General features: G+C 37.4%; 4 protein-coding genes across 6 annotated transcripts in view; all 4 read left to right on the top strand.

Moving 5' to 3' along the window:
* Ak1 (Adenylate kinase 1) overlaps positions 1–4118 on the top strand; it is a 28392-nt gene extending 24274 nt beyond the window's left edge. Inside the window, exon 6 of the transcript XR_010753082.1 lies at positions 4109–4118. The gene's annotated coding sequence lies outside the window, so the exon portion shown is untranslated. The remainder of the gene's footprint in view (positions 1–4108) is intronic.
* Positions 1979–7542, top strand: LOC136419128 (ATP-binding cassette sub-family C member 4-like). Of its 2 annotated transcripts, none has more exons than XM_066405298.1 (9): positions 1979–2368; positions 2983–3213; positions 3263–3690; positions 3740–3896; positions 3961–5217; positions 5430–5766; positions 5828–5978; positions 6036–6266; positions 6323–7542. In XM_066405298.1, exons 1-9 carry the CDS (start codon positions 2292–2294, stop codon positions 7234–7236), a joined length of 3783 nt encoding a protein of 1260 aa, XP_066261395.1. In that variant the 5' UTR covers positions 1979–2291; the 3' UTR covers positions 7237–7542. The 2 variants fall into 2 exon arrangements, with proteins under 2 accessions (XP_066261395.1, XP_066261393.1); XM_066405296.1 differs by having other exon boundaries at positions 1980–2368; positions 5430–5770; positions 5832–5978.
* A 1139-nt stretch (positions 7543–8681) lies between these two features.
* Positions 8682–12039, top strand: LOC136419137 (CDK5 and ABL1 enzyme substrate 1). Of its 2 annotated transcripts, XM_066405309.1 has the most exons (7): positions 8683–9376; positions 9787–10086; positions 10141–10264; positions 10353–10471; positions 10624–10659; positions 11220–11504; positions 11591–12039. In XM_066405309.1, the coding sequence occupies exons 1-7, from the start codon at positions 9024–9026 to the stop codon at positions 11934–11936; spliced, it is 1563 nt and encodes a 520-aa protein (XP_066261406.1). In that variant the 5' UTR covers positions 8683–9023; the 3' UTR covers positions 11937–12039. The 2 variants fall into 2 exon arrangements, with proteins under 2 accessions (XP_066261407.1, XP_066261406.1); XM_066405310.1 differs by lacking the exon at positions 10624–10659 and having other exon boundaries at positions 8682–9376.
* A 2282-nt stretch (positions 12040–14321) lies between these two features.
* LOC136419141 (neuroguidin) lies at positions 14322–15622 on the top strand. The gene is made up of 2 exons (XM_066405314.1): positions 14322–14969; positions 15037–15622. The coding sequence occupies exons 1-2, from the start codon at positions 14453–14455 to the stop codon at positions 15399–15401; spliced, it is 882 nt and encodes a 293-aa protein (XP_066261411.1). The 5' UTR covers positions 14322–14452; the 3' UTR covers positions 15402–15622.
* Positions 15623–16319: the final 697 nt, after the last annotated feature.

The following is a 16319-nucleotide window of genomic DNA, read 5'->3' as shown; positions in this document are numbered from 1 at the left end:
TGAGGACCGTATTGAGAGGGGATTGGAAAAAATCAGAAATGGAAGACGCGTTACATTTGAAAAATTCGTAAAATCCCCGAAAGCCGAGATTTTCTTCGAATTTATTTATTGATTTTTACTTCAGAAAAATCAATGTGTGACCTCTTGTTCAAAAAGCATAATTACCTATGCTTGAACAAGGGTCAATCTCGGACATGAAAAAAAATTAAACACTAACAAATTACCACTATTCTAAGGGCAGTGAGAGATTGGTCACTGACACGTTAACAAAGGGTGAATGTTATCTCGCTCAAACAACGCTCCATTTGCGTGATACAGCATTATTCAAAAACAAAGAAAAATAGAAAATGAACGATCCTCCTGAAACGCACAGAACGTACAACAAAGGTTATTGCATTAGGAAGTGTTTAATCAATTGACTTAACATAGTAATTTCGTAGTATGTAGGTACCTAGGCGAGCGATTCTAATAAAAACAAATTTGGGCCTTAATTTATCAGTTAAATCATTAAAGTGTAGATCATTCTGGTTCATAAATAGGCACCTTTTTCCCATACGAACTTAACTTTTTAATGTTTCATATATAAGACATTTGAATGTCGTCACGGTGACACCACAGTTTCTTAAACGCACGTTTCAATGAAATTAAGTGTTTCATAAATAGAAAACAATGGGAAGATATAGAGGTCTTATGAAAGCTCAATTTTTTATTATTCGAATTTCTACTTGACAAGATTAAATCTGAAAATATATATCGCACTAGTTGAATAATGCTTCTTTAGCTCTTTTTTAAATTTATTTAATAAATTCTTTAATGTGAAATTCTATGTAATATTCGTACCTTGATTAAAATTAGCTTGGACTGCCTTCGTGATCGTGATGATGGCTTCGCACTTCCCCATACTCGATTAGTGCCCTTCCAAGTTGCGGGGCAACGCCACTCTCCCTCCTTCCAATTCTTTTCTCCATAGCCTTCTGGTCCTGTATCGTATTATTATGAATCCTGATCTATACATCCAACAGAAATGTTTGCTTTCTCCTTCGGCAATTGAAATTGTTCCTGCATATGTGCATTTTCTCCTGAGATGCTTCTCTTTACATCCATACGTGTATGGCCGTCCTTTGGTGTTTGCTCCCTTCGTCATTTTGTTTTGTTCTTCTATGGCCTTTTTTGTCGTGTTTGCGCCAAAGACTGGTTTCCGATAATGCAATAAGTCGTTCCTTCGGCATGACCACGCCCAGACACTCCCTTGTTTTACATATTGAACATCCATCCTTCTGCTTTCTGTCTGTCACCTCCCTCTCCCTTTTTCGGGATTAGTTACCCGGAAGCGTGGGAACAGGTATCCAGAGGTCACCACGTGAAGGTGTGGATAAGGTTTTGATCCTCATCAGGGTTAAACTGATTCGTGCAAAAGTTGCTTGTTTTCGCTCTACAGGGGGCTAAATAAAGTTTGCTACTTCAAGTTGAAATTTCCTTCATTCTCCTTCAAACTTTCTTAAATAATTCTTAAATTCCATGAAAGTTATCCTAGAAAATCGCAAGAAATTTTGAGATCTTCTACACACAGTGAAAATGATCTTGAATATCCTAAAGGTAATAGTAGAGGCATTTTTGGATTTATCCTTAAAAATTCTTAATTCTTAAAAATAGAGAATTCTGAGATTTCTCCTCTAAATTTTGAGAATTCGGAGATTCTTCTCAAACCCTTGAATATTTTGAAGCATCTTGCCAGTTCTATGGGATCTCTTTAAAAGTTTTAAATGTCCGAAAATGTGAGCTTCTACACAAAACACATAACATTATCGTGGAAAAAAACCTGAAAGGTTGATTATCACTACGTTACACCAACGACAATACAATCTGCTTTTTTTCATTTTCAGTTCTCCCATATCGTTGTCTTTCCATATTTACAGAAAGTTTATGTACCTATCTAAAAACAATAATTAATATTTACCATCGAGGCTTTGTCTAAAAGACCAATAGCAGCCGTCGCTACAAGTGCTCTAAAGCTCTCATAATTTATAAACCTACAAGTTTATCGCGAAATTTAGAAGGATTTAACGGTGAAGTTAATAAAAAGCTGAAACCCACGCATTTGGGACATTTTGCTTCGTGCTTGGTAGAGGACGATGGTACCTTAAAACATGCGGTAGAGCGATTGAGTAGAAGCTGCGGTATAGTGGTTGTGGATGAAATCGATTTGTGTCACAAGTGCTTGAGGAGGTTGTTAGCGGTGAAAAGTGTTTAAGTTCATAATTAGTTGGATTTGACGAGGAAAGCGTCGAATCATGGATCATACGGGGAAAGAGATTAGGAAGCAAAACCCTAGGGAAAAAGCCAACATTTTGTCACTGGCAACATTTATGTAAGTTTTTATTTTTTGGGAACTATTTGCAGTCGATTTTCGAAAATATTGCAGAAAAACTTTTTTGGGGTCGAGTATAGCGTAAACCGCATAAAATCTCATGGTTTCTCCTAATAGTTGTCCTCTAATAATGTTGCATTTCCATATCTCATCCAAACTCTTGATGATTATATTGCTGGCGAAGCCGCCAGGATGGGTGAAAAACCGGCCTTCAATCCCAACGAGCCTTTAGTAACTTAACTCAATAGTCTAAGACCCAGATTTTTAAACTCTTGGTAACTTTTCCAGCAAAGTAGTGCTTATAGAAGCGATGAAATCATGGCAGATTATTGTTCAATTTCTTCTTTTCTTTGAACATTATCGTGCTGGCAAACTGACCGAGAAAAAACACCCATACATAACGATAAAAGAAGAGAAACAGGGAGAAATAGTTGTAGGCGAACTGCTTGAGGATTTCCCACAATATACAGAATGTTAAATTAAAGATGACGAATTTATGTGATAAAAGGGCGAGGACACTGAAATGAGCAAATTTTGGGATGTTTTCCTGGGAGACCAAGAAAGCTCTCAAAGAAAAAATCAATCAATTACTGAAGCAACCGATTTATTTCCAGATATACCCGGAAACTATTTTCGAGAGCTCTGAAAAATGATTTGGAAGAAGAGGACCTATACGACGTACTAAAAACCCTCCATTCAGATCATTGTGGAGACAAAATTGAATCTCAATGGAAATCTGAACACCTCAAAGAAAAGCCCTCTTTTGCCCGATTAGTTTGGGCCAGATTCGGGCTGAAATACATGTTTATAGGCCTCATACTATTAGCTCATAAATTGTTTAACATGTAAGTATGTCCACTTTTCACTAAGAATTTTACGAGCCACTAATTTCAGTGCCATGGAGCCCTACGCGATGAGCAGCCTTATCAACTGCTTCAAAAGCCAGGACAGCTGTAGTCAAAACGAGATCTACATGTATGCTGCAGTAGTAATTGCAATAAACATCTACAACTTCTTCTTCTGGCATAACTATATCATTTTCGTCCAAATCTTCGCGATTAAAATCAGAACCTCCTTTTGCTCCCTCCTCTACCGAAAGGCCCTCAAACTTACCCCTGCAGCCATGAACGATATCAGTTTAGGCAATATTGTCACGTTGATCACCAAAGACGTTCACGTATTCGAAGCGTCTATCTGGCTATTCAACGACATGTGGATTGGAATAATTTCATCTGGCTTTATAGTTTATTTACTGCTGGTCAAGATGGGATGGATATCATTGATCGGGATGACTTTCTTGATATCAGTGATGCCACTCCAATGTAAGTTTTTGGTGCTACATGTTCTTTAGCTTAAATTGAGTTTTCACAGTGTACATTGGGAGGTGGATCACCATTCTGAGGCTGAAAGTCGGAAAGAAGACGGATCAAAGGCTGCAGACGATGCAAGAGATATTATCCTCGATTAAGATTATTAAGCTGTACACTTGGGAGAAGTTCTTCAACAATCTTGTTAACGATAAAAGAAAGTAAGTAGCCTCAACCACACTTTTTAACCAATAAATGCAGTAAACCTCGCAATTAAACTTCCAGAAAAGAAATAAACACGATGCGTCTCACTTTCTATCTTCGGACTCTAATCGTAGTAACTGGGATCGTGTCTACGAAAATCGGCTTCTACGTGCTCATAGTCAGCTACCTCTGGATGGGCTACATCCCAGACGCCAAACTTATATTCTACGTATCCAACATGTTCAATAACCTCAGACATCTTCTGGGAGTGGCCATCCCAATCGGCATGTCCAGGGCTGCGGAACTTTTAGCCGCAGTCACTAGAATCAACAGGGTCCTTCAAGCTGACGAGTTGCACAGAGACAGTAGTCACGACGAGCCTACAGATTTTCCTAGTTTGAGTCTGAAGGATGCTACAGTCACCATCAACAAGCGCATAGCTCTGCAAGATGCCACTCTAAACATCACTTCAGGCTTGGTCATTGTCACTGGACCTGTAGGGTCAGGGAAGAGCTCTTTGCTTAAAGCATTGCTTCAAGACTATCCTCTTGAGAGCGGAATAGTTAGCACTAATGGAAGAATTTCCTATGCCTCTCAGGACCCGTGGCTGTTCCCCTCCTCCATTAGACAAAATATTTTATTTGGTCAAGAGTACAACGAACAGAGGTACCTAGAAGTTATCCGAGTTTGTGCCTTGGTTTACGACTTGAACCTTCTGGAAAATGGAGACCAAACTATAGTGGCCGATAACGGGATCAACCTCAGCAAGGGTCAGCAGGCTCGCGTAAATTTAGCCAGGGCAATTTACAAGGAGAGTGAAATTTACCTCCTGGACGATTCACTGACAGCCCTAGACGCGCACGTTCAAGACCACATCTTCAACGAATGCATCAAGAAGTACCTGAAGAAGAAGATCGTGGTTCTAGTCAGTCAGACGGTACACCATATCCAGGATGCCGACAACGTTATCATTATGAAAAATTCCAAGATCAAGTCAATAGGAAAACCTACAGAAATGTCTGTAGAGGAGCTCACAGAGATCGTAGGAAAAGATGATGAAATTGAGAAAGAAATTATTGAAGAGCATAAAGAAAATGGGAAAGTTATCAGCGAGAAAACGCATGTAGAAGATGAGGAGAAGGTGCAACTGCTGGAGACTGAGCAAAATAAAGCCAAGAAAATCTACAAGGAAGTGACCAAGAAAGGTGATGTAAGCTTCAAAGTGTATAGAAGGTATATCAAATATGGAGGAGGAATGTGCTACTTCTTGACTGTCGTGTTAGCTTACGTGTTATCTCAGGGGTCGGAGACAGCCGGAGATAAGTTCATAGCCATGTGGTAAGTATATGAAACCAGGATTCACCTAAAGCTCTTTCTCCACGAACGGGTACAGAAGTCATTCATAATTATGACGTGATTTTACGAATTTGATAAATAGACCGCGTTTGCTGCTTGCGCCCAATCAATTACAGTGCCATATGCTTGTCACGTGATCGGTATCTATCATTCATGAAGACCCGCATTTTTAAGAAAATATCTATGCCTTCCAGGGTCGACGAACAACAAAAAGAAGTAGACTTGATGGTAAGCAACCAAACCAACACGACCCTCTTCGATGAAACTGTTTCGCGAAAAGACATATTCATCAAGCTCTATTCAGCAATGATAGGAGTTTCTGTGTTTCTAGTCCTGGCTAGATCATATTTTATCTTCGATTTATGCAGAAGGGCCTCCATTAAAGTTCACAAAGTCATGGCCGTTACAGTCATCAACGCAGTGATGTCCTTCTTTGACACCCACTTTATTGGCAACGTCCTGAATAGATTTTCACAAGATCTGATCAACATTGACGAGTTTCTGCCTTATACTTTTGTTGAGTGCTTTAGAGTGAGTTGAAGGGTTTTAAGGATGACTTCAAAAGAGGGTAATAAACTGATTTCAACTATAGGTAGCAGTGCAGATTATTGGGGTGGTGGTCAACATATCCCTAGTTAACTGGAGATTCCTGATTCCGGCCACAATTTTCTTTATTGTGACCTATATTGTGAGGAAGCTATACCTGCCCACAGGGAGGAGTTTGAAGCGATTAGAGGCAGCAAGTGAGCGTCAGCTTTCTTTAAATTGCACCCTATTCTAGAGAACCCGATGATTTTCAGGCCGAAGTCCTTTAGTTGGACATCTCAATGCATCCTTGGAAGGGCTAACAACGATAAGGGCCTATAAGGCTGAAGAGATTTTGAAGCTCGAATTTGACCGACATCAAGACCTCTACACGTCAGCCCATTTCATGCTCACTTGCACCTCCAGGGCCTTTGGCTTCTTGCTTGACTCTTTATGCTCAGTCCTGATTATTCTCGTAGTATTCAGGTTCCTGTTCTTTGACACTGGTAAGCGTTCAGGAAATCGAACTTGAGCTTTCTTAAATCACAGTTCTTGCCATTAGACACCAGCGCTGGAAATGTAGGTTTAGTTCTCACGCAAGTCTTCATGCTGGCCGGCAGTGTCCAATGGGGAGTCCGCAACTGGGCAGAGTTGGAGAACCAAATGACTTCAGTGGAAAGGGCGTTGGAATATACTGAACTGAAGCAAGAAAACAAATGTGGCAGTAAAATAGAGAACTGGCCTACTGAAGGTCATGTGAAGTACAAGGATGTGAGCCTGTCTTACGGAAAAGAGCTGGTGCTAAAGAACCTCAACTTCGATGTTTTCCCCAATCAGAAGATTGGCATTTGCGGCCGAACTGGGGCGGGAAAATCTTCGATTCTGTCCACTTTGTTCAGGCTCTACGAAGTGGAAGGCAGCATTTTGATCGATGGAGTGAACATCAAGCACGTGGCAGTTGAGTTCTTAAGGCAGAGCATTGCGATTATTCCCCAAGACCCGGTTCTCTTTAGTGGGACTATCAGAACCAACATCGACCCCTACCTCCAATATTCTGATGAAGAAATTTGGAAGCTCCTGGATCGGGTGCACCTCAAGGAAAGTATCCACACCTTAGAAATGCCAATAAACGAAAACGCCCCAGCTTTAAGTTCTGGACAGAGACAGCTTGTGTGTTTAGCCAGAGCTATCATCAGACACAACAAAATTGTAGTTCTTGACGAGGCGACTGCCAATATGGACCCTCAGACAGATGCAATGCTGCATGCGGCTATTAAAGAAAACTTCGCAAATTGCACTATATTCTCTATTGCCCATAGGTTACATACCATCGTAGATTCGGATAAAATCTTGGTGTTGGATCGAGGGGAAATTAAAGAATTTGACACACCTGAGAGACTGCTGTCCAATAGAGATGGGATGTTCTATAAGATGGTTGAGCAAGCAGGACTTACAGATTATTTAAATCGAGGATAATAACATTGTACAATAGGTGTAAAGTGATACTTAAAGGATCTTTAGTCTGAGACAATGCATTAAAGTTTTAATGCTTCTTAACTCTATAAGTTACAAGACTAACGACTATGCCACCAATCCTAACATGTTGCTATGCTGACACTGTATATAGTATTTATTACGTGTTCTGGGTCTGGGCTAGATCCTTTGTAAAAACATCTTCATGGTCTCACTTGAAAGTATGATTGGATTATAAATAAGTAATTATTATGTACATTCAAAGACAAATAAGCGGTGCCGTCAATATTGTAGAAGGTTGCTATTGTTGTTAACAATTTCACAATAGAAAATAAGTACTTATTTTCAGTTTTTGAGTAAATTACAATTATTGTCTAGAAAGTCTCCTCTCCAAATCTCTTTATCAAAGCAAATAAAACTAGGTATGCCACAAAAACTAGTAACAATAGGATTTTTATGATACCCTGATACAAACAACACTCCGATTTCAATGCTGATTTGTTCAAATATTGACCTGACAATACACGTAATCGCGTCTGAAAATGATAAACAGAACATCAATAAAAAAAATTATAAACAGTAAAAAATCAGTCGCACACGCACATTTAATGTGTAGACTGCGAATTTAAAGACAGGCAAATTTCGGAGCAGCAAATGGCTACAAGCAAACGAAAAATAGTTATTTGTCTATCAAGAAATATATAAATACACTGATTAAATCCGATTTTAATTTCACATATGCCTTTTTTTAACCTGCTTGTCTCGGTTTTATTACCACATAAAACGGAAATAAGATTATCAATTCGAAACGATTTAAACGCTCCGTAGAAACGCGGGAATTACCTTCAAATTTATCAACAGATAGATATAGGCAACCGGATATACACGAAGCAGAGTTGACCTGCCGATTAGTGATTTCAAATAGATGAAACACTAAATATCTCCTAATAATATGTTTCATTGGTAATATTACAATAATTTCCAAAAATATTGTTTCACTCGGTACTGAAAGTAAAATTGAAATTTCAAAGAAAACAAAAAGGGCTACTTTCGTCCCCAGTGAAAGTGAAAGTTCGTTATGTAAACGGATATTTTTCGGGTGGTTTTAGAGGATAATGTTATTAATCCCATTCAATCACAATTAATAAATTAACAAAATGCCACAGGTATATTATGCGCTCGACACATTTAATTAAATCTGCATTAAAGTTAAATATTCTTTATTTTCAATACGCATACTTTATAAATTTTATGGCGCGAGTAGGGGATACTCTGCTGGCTTCTAGATGGCCCTGCATACTAACACCGGATCTGTTAGATGTCGTTCAACTTTGTATATCTCTTTTCAATACATGGACTAAAAAGACTTCGGTCGTGACGTTAGTCATCATTGACACTCGAAGCAGCTGATTTTGAAGTTTAAATGTCAAAGTTTCGTGTTTGTGTAATTACTGCCGGAAGTGATTTTTGCGAGTCAACAAATCTCTATTTATCTATAAAGTTGTGGGTTTTTTGCATAAAGAAACACATAAACTAGTGAAATCAAGTGTCGAAACTACCTTAATCAAACAATAACTTAATTCGAAACACCTTACATTTCGTGACAATGTGCACTATGTTAATTTACGCTTTGCTCAGCTCGATCGATTTTTACATAAGTGCCGTTTATTCTAAAAATATGTGTAACAAAAGAACTATGTAGCGTCAGTGAGTGATACTTTATCACTTGTATCCTTATCAGTACCTGCAAAAACAAACATCTATTATTAATCATAAACACATTACATCTCATGGCAACATCCTTAAAACGGAGCCGTTCCAGACGCCGCATCGCAGCGGTAACCTTCCTTGCCAACATTTCTTTAGATGGTAGTTATAAGGACACAAAGTTAGCTCTTTTGCCCCGAAATGGGGCCATTACAAAGCCCCCACTTGGATATGATGACTTTATTCTTGAGGAATCAGATGGAAATGATGGATGTTTTGGTGAAGCAAAAAATGGTGCTTTACAGAACAGGGCCTTCCAGAAGAAATTGCAGGGGAGTGCCAATGAGGAAGAATCTGGCAATTCAGACTCTGATGACCTTACCACCCCCTTGAAAACCACTTTAGAAGAAAGCTTTAAAGGGATTATCAGAAATAAGTGAGTTAATACAAGAGTAGCCCCTGGAGTGCCCTAAGTAATTTGTTAACAAAGTTAAAACACAGTAGAGGAATTTGGCTCAATGCCAAGTAGTACCTCTGTCATATCTTGGTCAATTTTATATTGCAAAGGCTATTCTTATGAGAGTTGCTGGTAAATACCATGCTTTATTGGCCTCTTGCCTGATTAGCATTTACTTCTCATTAAAATCCATGCACCACTAAAATTTGGCAAGAATTTTAAAGTTAATTAAGTAAGTCTTGAGGTAGATACATTGCAGTCTGTTGGCTCTAGTTCAGCAAATTTTTTCAATACTTATAATTCCTTATTTGAGATATTTTTGAAGAATTAGGAGACACCTTGTATAAATATTAACATTACAAATAATACTGTTTGTTTCTAATGAACAGGAATTCAAGTTCTGAGTCGGAGAAAAAAGGGATTTCAAGAGTCCAGAGGCGCTTTCCACGTCAAATATCTGGCTGTAACGACCTGGAAAGGCAATTACATGGTAGCAGTTCAGAGAGCCTAGAACCAGTTAAGGTAAGAAACAGTCCATCACCTGCATTGCCACTGGAGCATCCCAAGAAAAAAGTTCGGATTTTGAAACCCACTGAGCACACCAGATTTGGTGATGAAAGGATTATGATGGTTACTGCCAAACACGTACCATTTATGGTATGGTCAATCATTCCATATAGAAAGTCTAGGTGAGTTTGTTGAAGACAATTTGTATTATAATATAAACGAATTTTGGTACTCAGATTTGATGTTAAAAGAGAAGAAAAACGCAAAAGAACCACTTCAGGAACGCGTCCAATGTCATCCATTGGTGATGCCCTTGATCCCTTTGATTCCTTAGGCATTGAAAGAACCTCAGAGGGACAAGTAAGTTGACCACAAATTTAATATTGTGTAAACGAATGTGACAACATAAAGCTTCTTTTTATTCAATTAATGTAACACTCAATATTAGGAGGTTTCATATGGCTACTTGCTAACCCCAAGCCATAAAGAAGGGCAAACGAAACGTACCAATACAATCGACGACCCCACAGAAGTGTCAATAAGGAAGCCCAGGCATGTTGTTGCTAGGTATATAGTTGATTATTCGTCATTATTTACGTACAATTTCACCTAGAATTATTCATATTCTCCTACACTTTTGGCAATATTAGTGGGGGGTTTTCACATATTATGTTGATTCAGCTGCAAGAAGCCCAAATAAATGTCTATATTATTTGCAGGACAAAAGTTATAACGTGGCAGCCAGAACATAAGTGGTAAATATTGTTCGTGGTTTGGGCCTTGTGCTTGATAATATAGATCTTTAGGAATGAGTCAGACTAACGCTTTTTGACCGACCTAGATTGTTTAGAGATTGAGGAATGTATTGAGGGCCAATTGTACATAGAAATCAACTAACTCTATTGATGTAAGATTGCTGCAATTGCAGTAGGTGGTAGTTGTAGTACTAACAAATGGACAATAGGTCTGTGGAGTTTTGTGTGAGCACTGCTCAAGCGGTTATACCTGGTGTGTGTCGGTTATTCTCAGGAGATTTCTACTTGAAATTAACTTCCAGGGAAATAAGAAATTGGAGCTAATGCGGTTTTATGGCTGACGATTTCTATCTTTCCACTCGAAATTTTTAATATGAGTAGTGACTGGAAGAATATTGCTTTAAATCGACTTTACATAATATTTGGCGGCTCGTTTTAACTGAAACACTCTATATATTATCAGTGCACTTCATCAGGGTGTAAACTCATATGGTAGAGCTTATATTCATTCCTCACTGAAACCAGTAAACTTCGGCATTTACAAAACAGAAATTTTCTAGGTGTTTTTCATACGACCCTAGCTCACAACGACCCGCGGCTCCTGTGCTGTCTCAGTCACCTCCAGACCTGAAAGAAGAGGCGCTAAGCAACAGCCTTATTTACCATCCGCATCTCTTAGACGATCCAGAGCTGATAGCAGGAAAACACCGAACACTGCTAACGTTCGCATCTTACATGACATCAGTTATCGACTATGTGAAACCATCGGATTTAAAGAAGGAGATCAACGACAAGTTCAAGGCGAAGTTTCCACATATCCAGTTGACATTGAGCAAACTTAGAAGGTAAGATTGTGACTTTATTGCAAAAGAGGACGTCAGGGTCATCATAAAGTGTAGTACCTGTGTAATGTTGCTTCGTTTCGTTGCAGTATCAAAAGAGAAATGAAGAAAATAGTGAAACAAGAATGCGGCATCGATCTGTTGACAGTAGCCCAAGCTTACGTATACTTTGAAAAACTAATTCTTCGCGGATTGATAAATAAGCAGAATCGTAAACTTTGCGCTGGCGCGAGCCTTATCCTTTCGGCCAAGCTGAACGACGTCAAAGGGGACCAGCTCAAGTTGCTCATAGAGAAAACAGAAAGCACTTTTCGAGTTAGCAGGAAGGAGCTTATAGCCTTTGAAGTCGCAGTTCTGGTGGCGTTGGAATTTGGGCTGCATCTCCCTACTTGGGAAGTTTATCCACACTATCAACGATTAATTTACGATTCATGACCGATAGCGGATGAGGCTTCGTTTATTTCTTGTATTAATTTGTCCTTGCCGTTTAGTAGAAAGGTTCTGTTTTAGAATATTTGTAGGTCCTAACCGTTTTTTTTGCAATAGGCTGAGAGATTTAGATGTATTATAGGCACGTAGACCAGGTGTTCTAACCCTGTTCAAATTGAGCCAAGTTTGGGCAACCGGGTTTAAAATTTCTTAGTTCTTCATCTGCTATTAATAATGTGTTTGGTGTATGGAGGCTAGTGATCAAATGGATGAAGATTGGTGCTTAACTGTAATATACAATATTATACGAGCTGTTACATACCTAAAGAGAAATAGGACTATTTTTGCAACTTGTACTTATGTCAGTAAAAGTGTATTGAAACTGGCGCCGTAAAAGTGTGGAGAAAGTAGGTACTTAACGTCAATGTTTGTGATTTTAGGCCGAATGTTAGAGCATAAATACTTGTTGGTATGAATCATGGACGCCTTGAAATTGCACGTTTTACCCTAATTCTTCCTTCATTTGTTTGGCGAAATAGACATCAACTATATAAAAAGTTCAAAATAGAAAAAAAGAGTGTCTAAAGCAGTCCATACATGGTTATATATTGCGATATTATGCTGTAGTTTATAGTCAAAAACGAGAGTATACAGCATTTTTGTATCAATTTAAGGTTAGTGATCTTTAGATACTTTTACAGTTCACATTGAATAATGTCAGAAATTAATTTTAAAAATTTTCGAATATCTTAAAAGAGTATTTTGTGTAACCTCATAATACTCATTCTTTAATTGTTTTTGATGTGAGATACCTAATTTTCAAGTTATATCAGCAGGACACTAAAGGCATTGATGATAATCATAAGGTAACAAGAAACGTAAACAAATATTTTGCTGTATTTAGGTAAATTAAAATCCCTAAAAAAAATCAAAAAATCACAATTCTAAATAAATGAATATTGTTAGTTTAATGAAATATTGTCGATCTAAGACACCGTTTGCAATATTATAATAAAAATCACTTAGAAAGGGCCTTTTTAAATTAACAATGTTACCTTGTTTATTACCATTTTAAGCAGAAATAACTTGCTGAATGAAACTTTACCTCCGCGATTTATACCATCTTATTTACAAGTGTTATTTTGGGTCCTATTTTTATTATTTTAGTCATACTTCTCCTTAATAATATTCATAATATTGTTCCTTGTTGTTATCTTGCTTTATGTTTTTACGATTGTTAATTTGCGTTTGTTTTTACTGGTTATTGCTTTTTATCGTACGTTAATTTTAGATATTGTGTGTGTATCCATCTTATTTAGGCGAATAGGGTGTCTTTGGATAAATGTATGCACAATTTTCAGGTCTTCAATAAATTCCTAAAGTCCTAAAAATGCTTCATCTTAAACTGGCACATAAATATCTATTATCGTTAAACGTTCCAAAGCATAGATTTAAAGAAAAAAGTATTTAATCCAGTCTTGCCTTTTCCATAAAAATTACTCTTCAGATTGGATCAAAAGTTTGATAAGTGCAGCAAGAGCCCGCAAGAGATGGATAGACACGTCTTTTTATGGTGTTATGGTTATTGTTATATGGATCATATAGAGGCATACATATAATATAATAGAATGTAACGTCTACAAGGGCCCCCACAAATGAGCCACTCAAGTAGTGCCACTTAGTTACTCGTCGCGTCACAGAGCGACTTGCGTGGAGGAATATGAAATTTGAAAAATTCTTTTAAAAATATATTCATTCGTAATACTCGGTAAGGCTTCCGCCACCCATAATCACTCGTGTGGACGGATAGGTGCTGATAGTGAACGCCACTTGTGTGTGTTAGCCCTAATTGTGTGTGTACTCAAATATAATCGTCGGTTCTGTGTAAAGTCGTGTGTTAAAATTAATGAAAAGTATGCATGGATGATAGATCTGCATAATTTTCAATTTGCGTTTAACATGTGACATTACAAATCAGCTAAATGCTGGGTTGAGGTTTTACTTCATTACTGTTTGTAATTATATTATTATTATTATTATTATTATTATTTTGGAGATTGTTTAACAAATAAATCAAACATTCTTACCTATAAATCACAACGATTCGAAAGCAGTGGATGTGCCGTCGCTTTTTATAGTTTGATTCTCTCTTTTTGGCAGACGAAGCACAAGAATTCCGCCATTTTTCAAATAATAAGCGATACAAATGCGCAGCCAAACTGTTTTGGTCTAGCGCAAGATTTTCATAGCCAACTATGATAATTCGCTTCCGGCCTAGTACGATAAATTGACATCTGTATATTATCTAGTAGGCCTTGCTTAGGATGAATTGAATCAGCTGTAAGCAGGGCAGAAAGAGTAATTCTGTCTTTGACATTTGACATTTAAGTGATGACGTAACCCTATAACATAACCCTAAATATTTTCTACGAGTTTTCTTAATGTTCTCGTGCAATGTTTTAATTCATTTTTCCATTAAACTCGCAGATATTAAATAACTTTTAACCATAAACGCAATCAAAATGCCTCATAAAGACCTTCCGCAAGCACTACAACTTCTCAATGAAATGAACGGGAGCGCCCAGCACGTTGCAAACTTAGTTCAGAACATGATACAAAAGGTTCGCAAGGGGGAACTCACGACAGACCAGGGCCTTAACTTCTTAGAAGTCAAGTACAACATGCTTTTAAGTTATTTAATAAACCTCAGTTACGTAGTGCTACGCAAATGTTCTGGACAACTTATTGAAGGGGACCCATGCATTGACCGATTAACAGAAATCCGGACAGTGCTTGAGAAAATCCGACCTATTGACCACAAGCTAAAATATCAAATTGATAAACTCGTGAAGACTGCTATGACTGGAGCCAGCAGTGATGATCCTGTGTCATTTAAAGCTAATGCAATGAATTTAGTCAACAAAGGAGGGTTTGAAAGTTCAGATAGTGAAGCTAGTGAGGAACCAGTGAAGGAGAAATCTGAGAAAAAGAAGTCTGGAGTATATGTGCCTCCAAAATTGTCAGCTGTCCATTATACAGGTGAGAAAATTGAATTCTTAAATTGCGGCCTGTCACCATAATTTAATTGTAACATATTTTATGATAGAATCAGAATCGGCCCAAGAAAAAAGCAGACGTTTGCAGGAAAAGTCCAAAAAAAGGGTCTTTTCTTCCTCAATCATTCAGGATTTGCGAGAAGAATATTTGGACACACCAATAGAAGTTTCTCAAGGAAGTCGAGCCCAACAGATACTCTCAAAAGAGCAGAAGGAAAGGCAGGATTATGAAGAAGAATACATGACAAGGTTACCTATAAGCAAGACTGAGAAGCAAAGGAATAGGCAGTTGACTACTTTAGGCACTTTAGGAGATGAAATTACAAGTTTTAGCTCAGGTCAAAGTAGTAGTCGTAAACGAAAGAAGGTCTTTAAACAGAAAAAGAAGAATATTAAAAGGAAAAGGTTCCACTGATCATGACTGTGGTTGCTAAATAAACAGGGTGTTTTTCAAGGACAAGTTGTTGTATTTTATACTTTTTATGATGAATAGAGTAAAATTTCTTTATTTCATCAAGAAATATTTTTTACTTCAAAACTTCACAGAATAGGAAAAATTTGGATTGATGTAGTGTTGTGGAGTTGCGGTGATTTACTATTGTTAGGATTCTAATAATTAAATAAAATGACTTGTTTGTGACATTTTCTTGGAACTATATTGATGATCATTATTTTTCTATAGCGTTGCCAGGACAATGTTTAGACCAATATAATAATTTCAGTTTTTTCAATCCCTTGTTAATAGTTTTTATTTAGTATATAGTGACATTGCATAGTTTTCCTTTTAAGACTTATAACTTGAAATGATCCTCCTATACTTAGTTCTTTATTTGTTTTGCATATTCATAGCTTTAATTTTTATTGTAAGTATAAGCTTTTAGTTTCATCATTAGATGCATATATATTTTTACTTGGCCTTATAAATTTTAGAATAAACCATCTGTATTCAAAAAGGTGAAGAAATCATGTAGAAATCCTTTCACAGTCATTCAGTTTGAAAGACAACAAAGCCTTCTGAGACTTTTGGAACTATGGAATTCCAATATTCTGATGGGACCGTCAAAAGAGAGAGTTCCTCCTTTTTACATGTTTTAGCAGACTACAAGTAAGAATTGGTATAGTGATTTATACAGGACCCAACCTGTCTTCTACAGTATCAGGTCAATACAATTTGGCCAACCTTCATTCTCCAATTTCAGCCTCCACTCAGGGAAGGTAATAAAACCACACTTCATAAACCTTAAATACTTTTATTCCATTATTAAAATGTTTGTAGACGATGATAATTCGCAAAACCAACGCACTATATTACATAATATAATTGAAAAGAGTC

Source organism: Euwallacea similis, chromosome 2, assembly GCF_039881205.1.
Source record: "Euwallacea similis isolate ESF13 chromosome 2, ESF131.1, whole genome shotgun sequence".
Taxonomy (NCBI): Eukaryota; Metazoa; Arthropoda; class Insecta; order Coleoptera; family Curculionidae; genus Euwallacea; species Euwallacea similis.
Note: the sequence above shows the minus strand (reverse complement) of the source record. Positions and strands in the feature narration are given on the sequence as shown.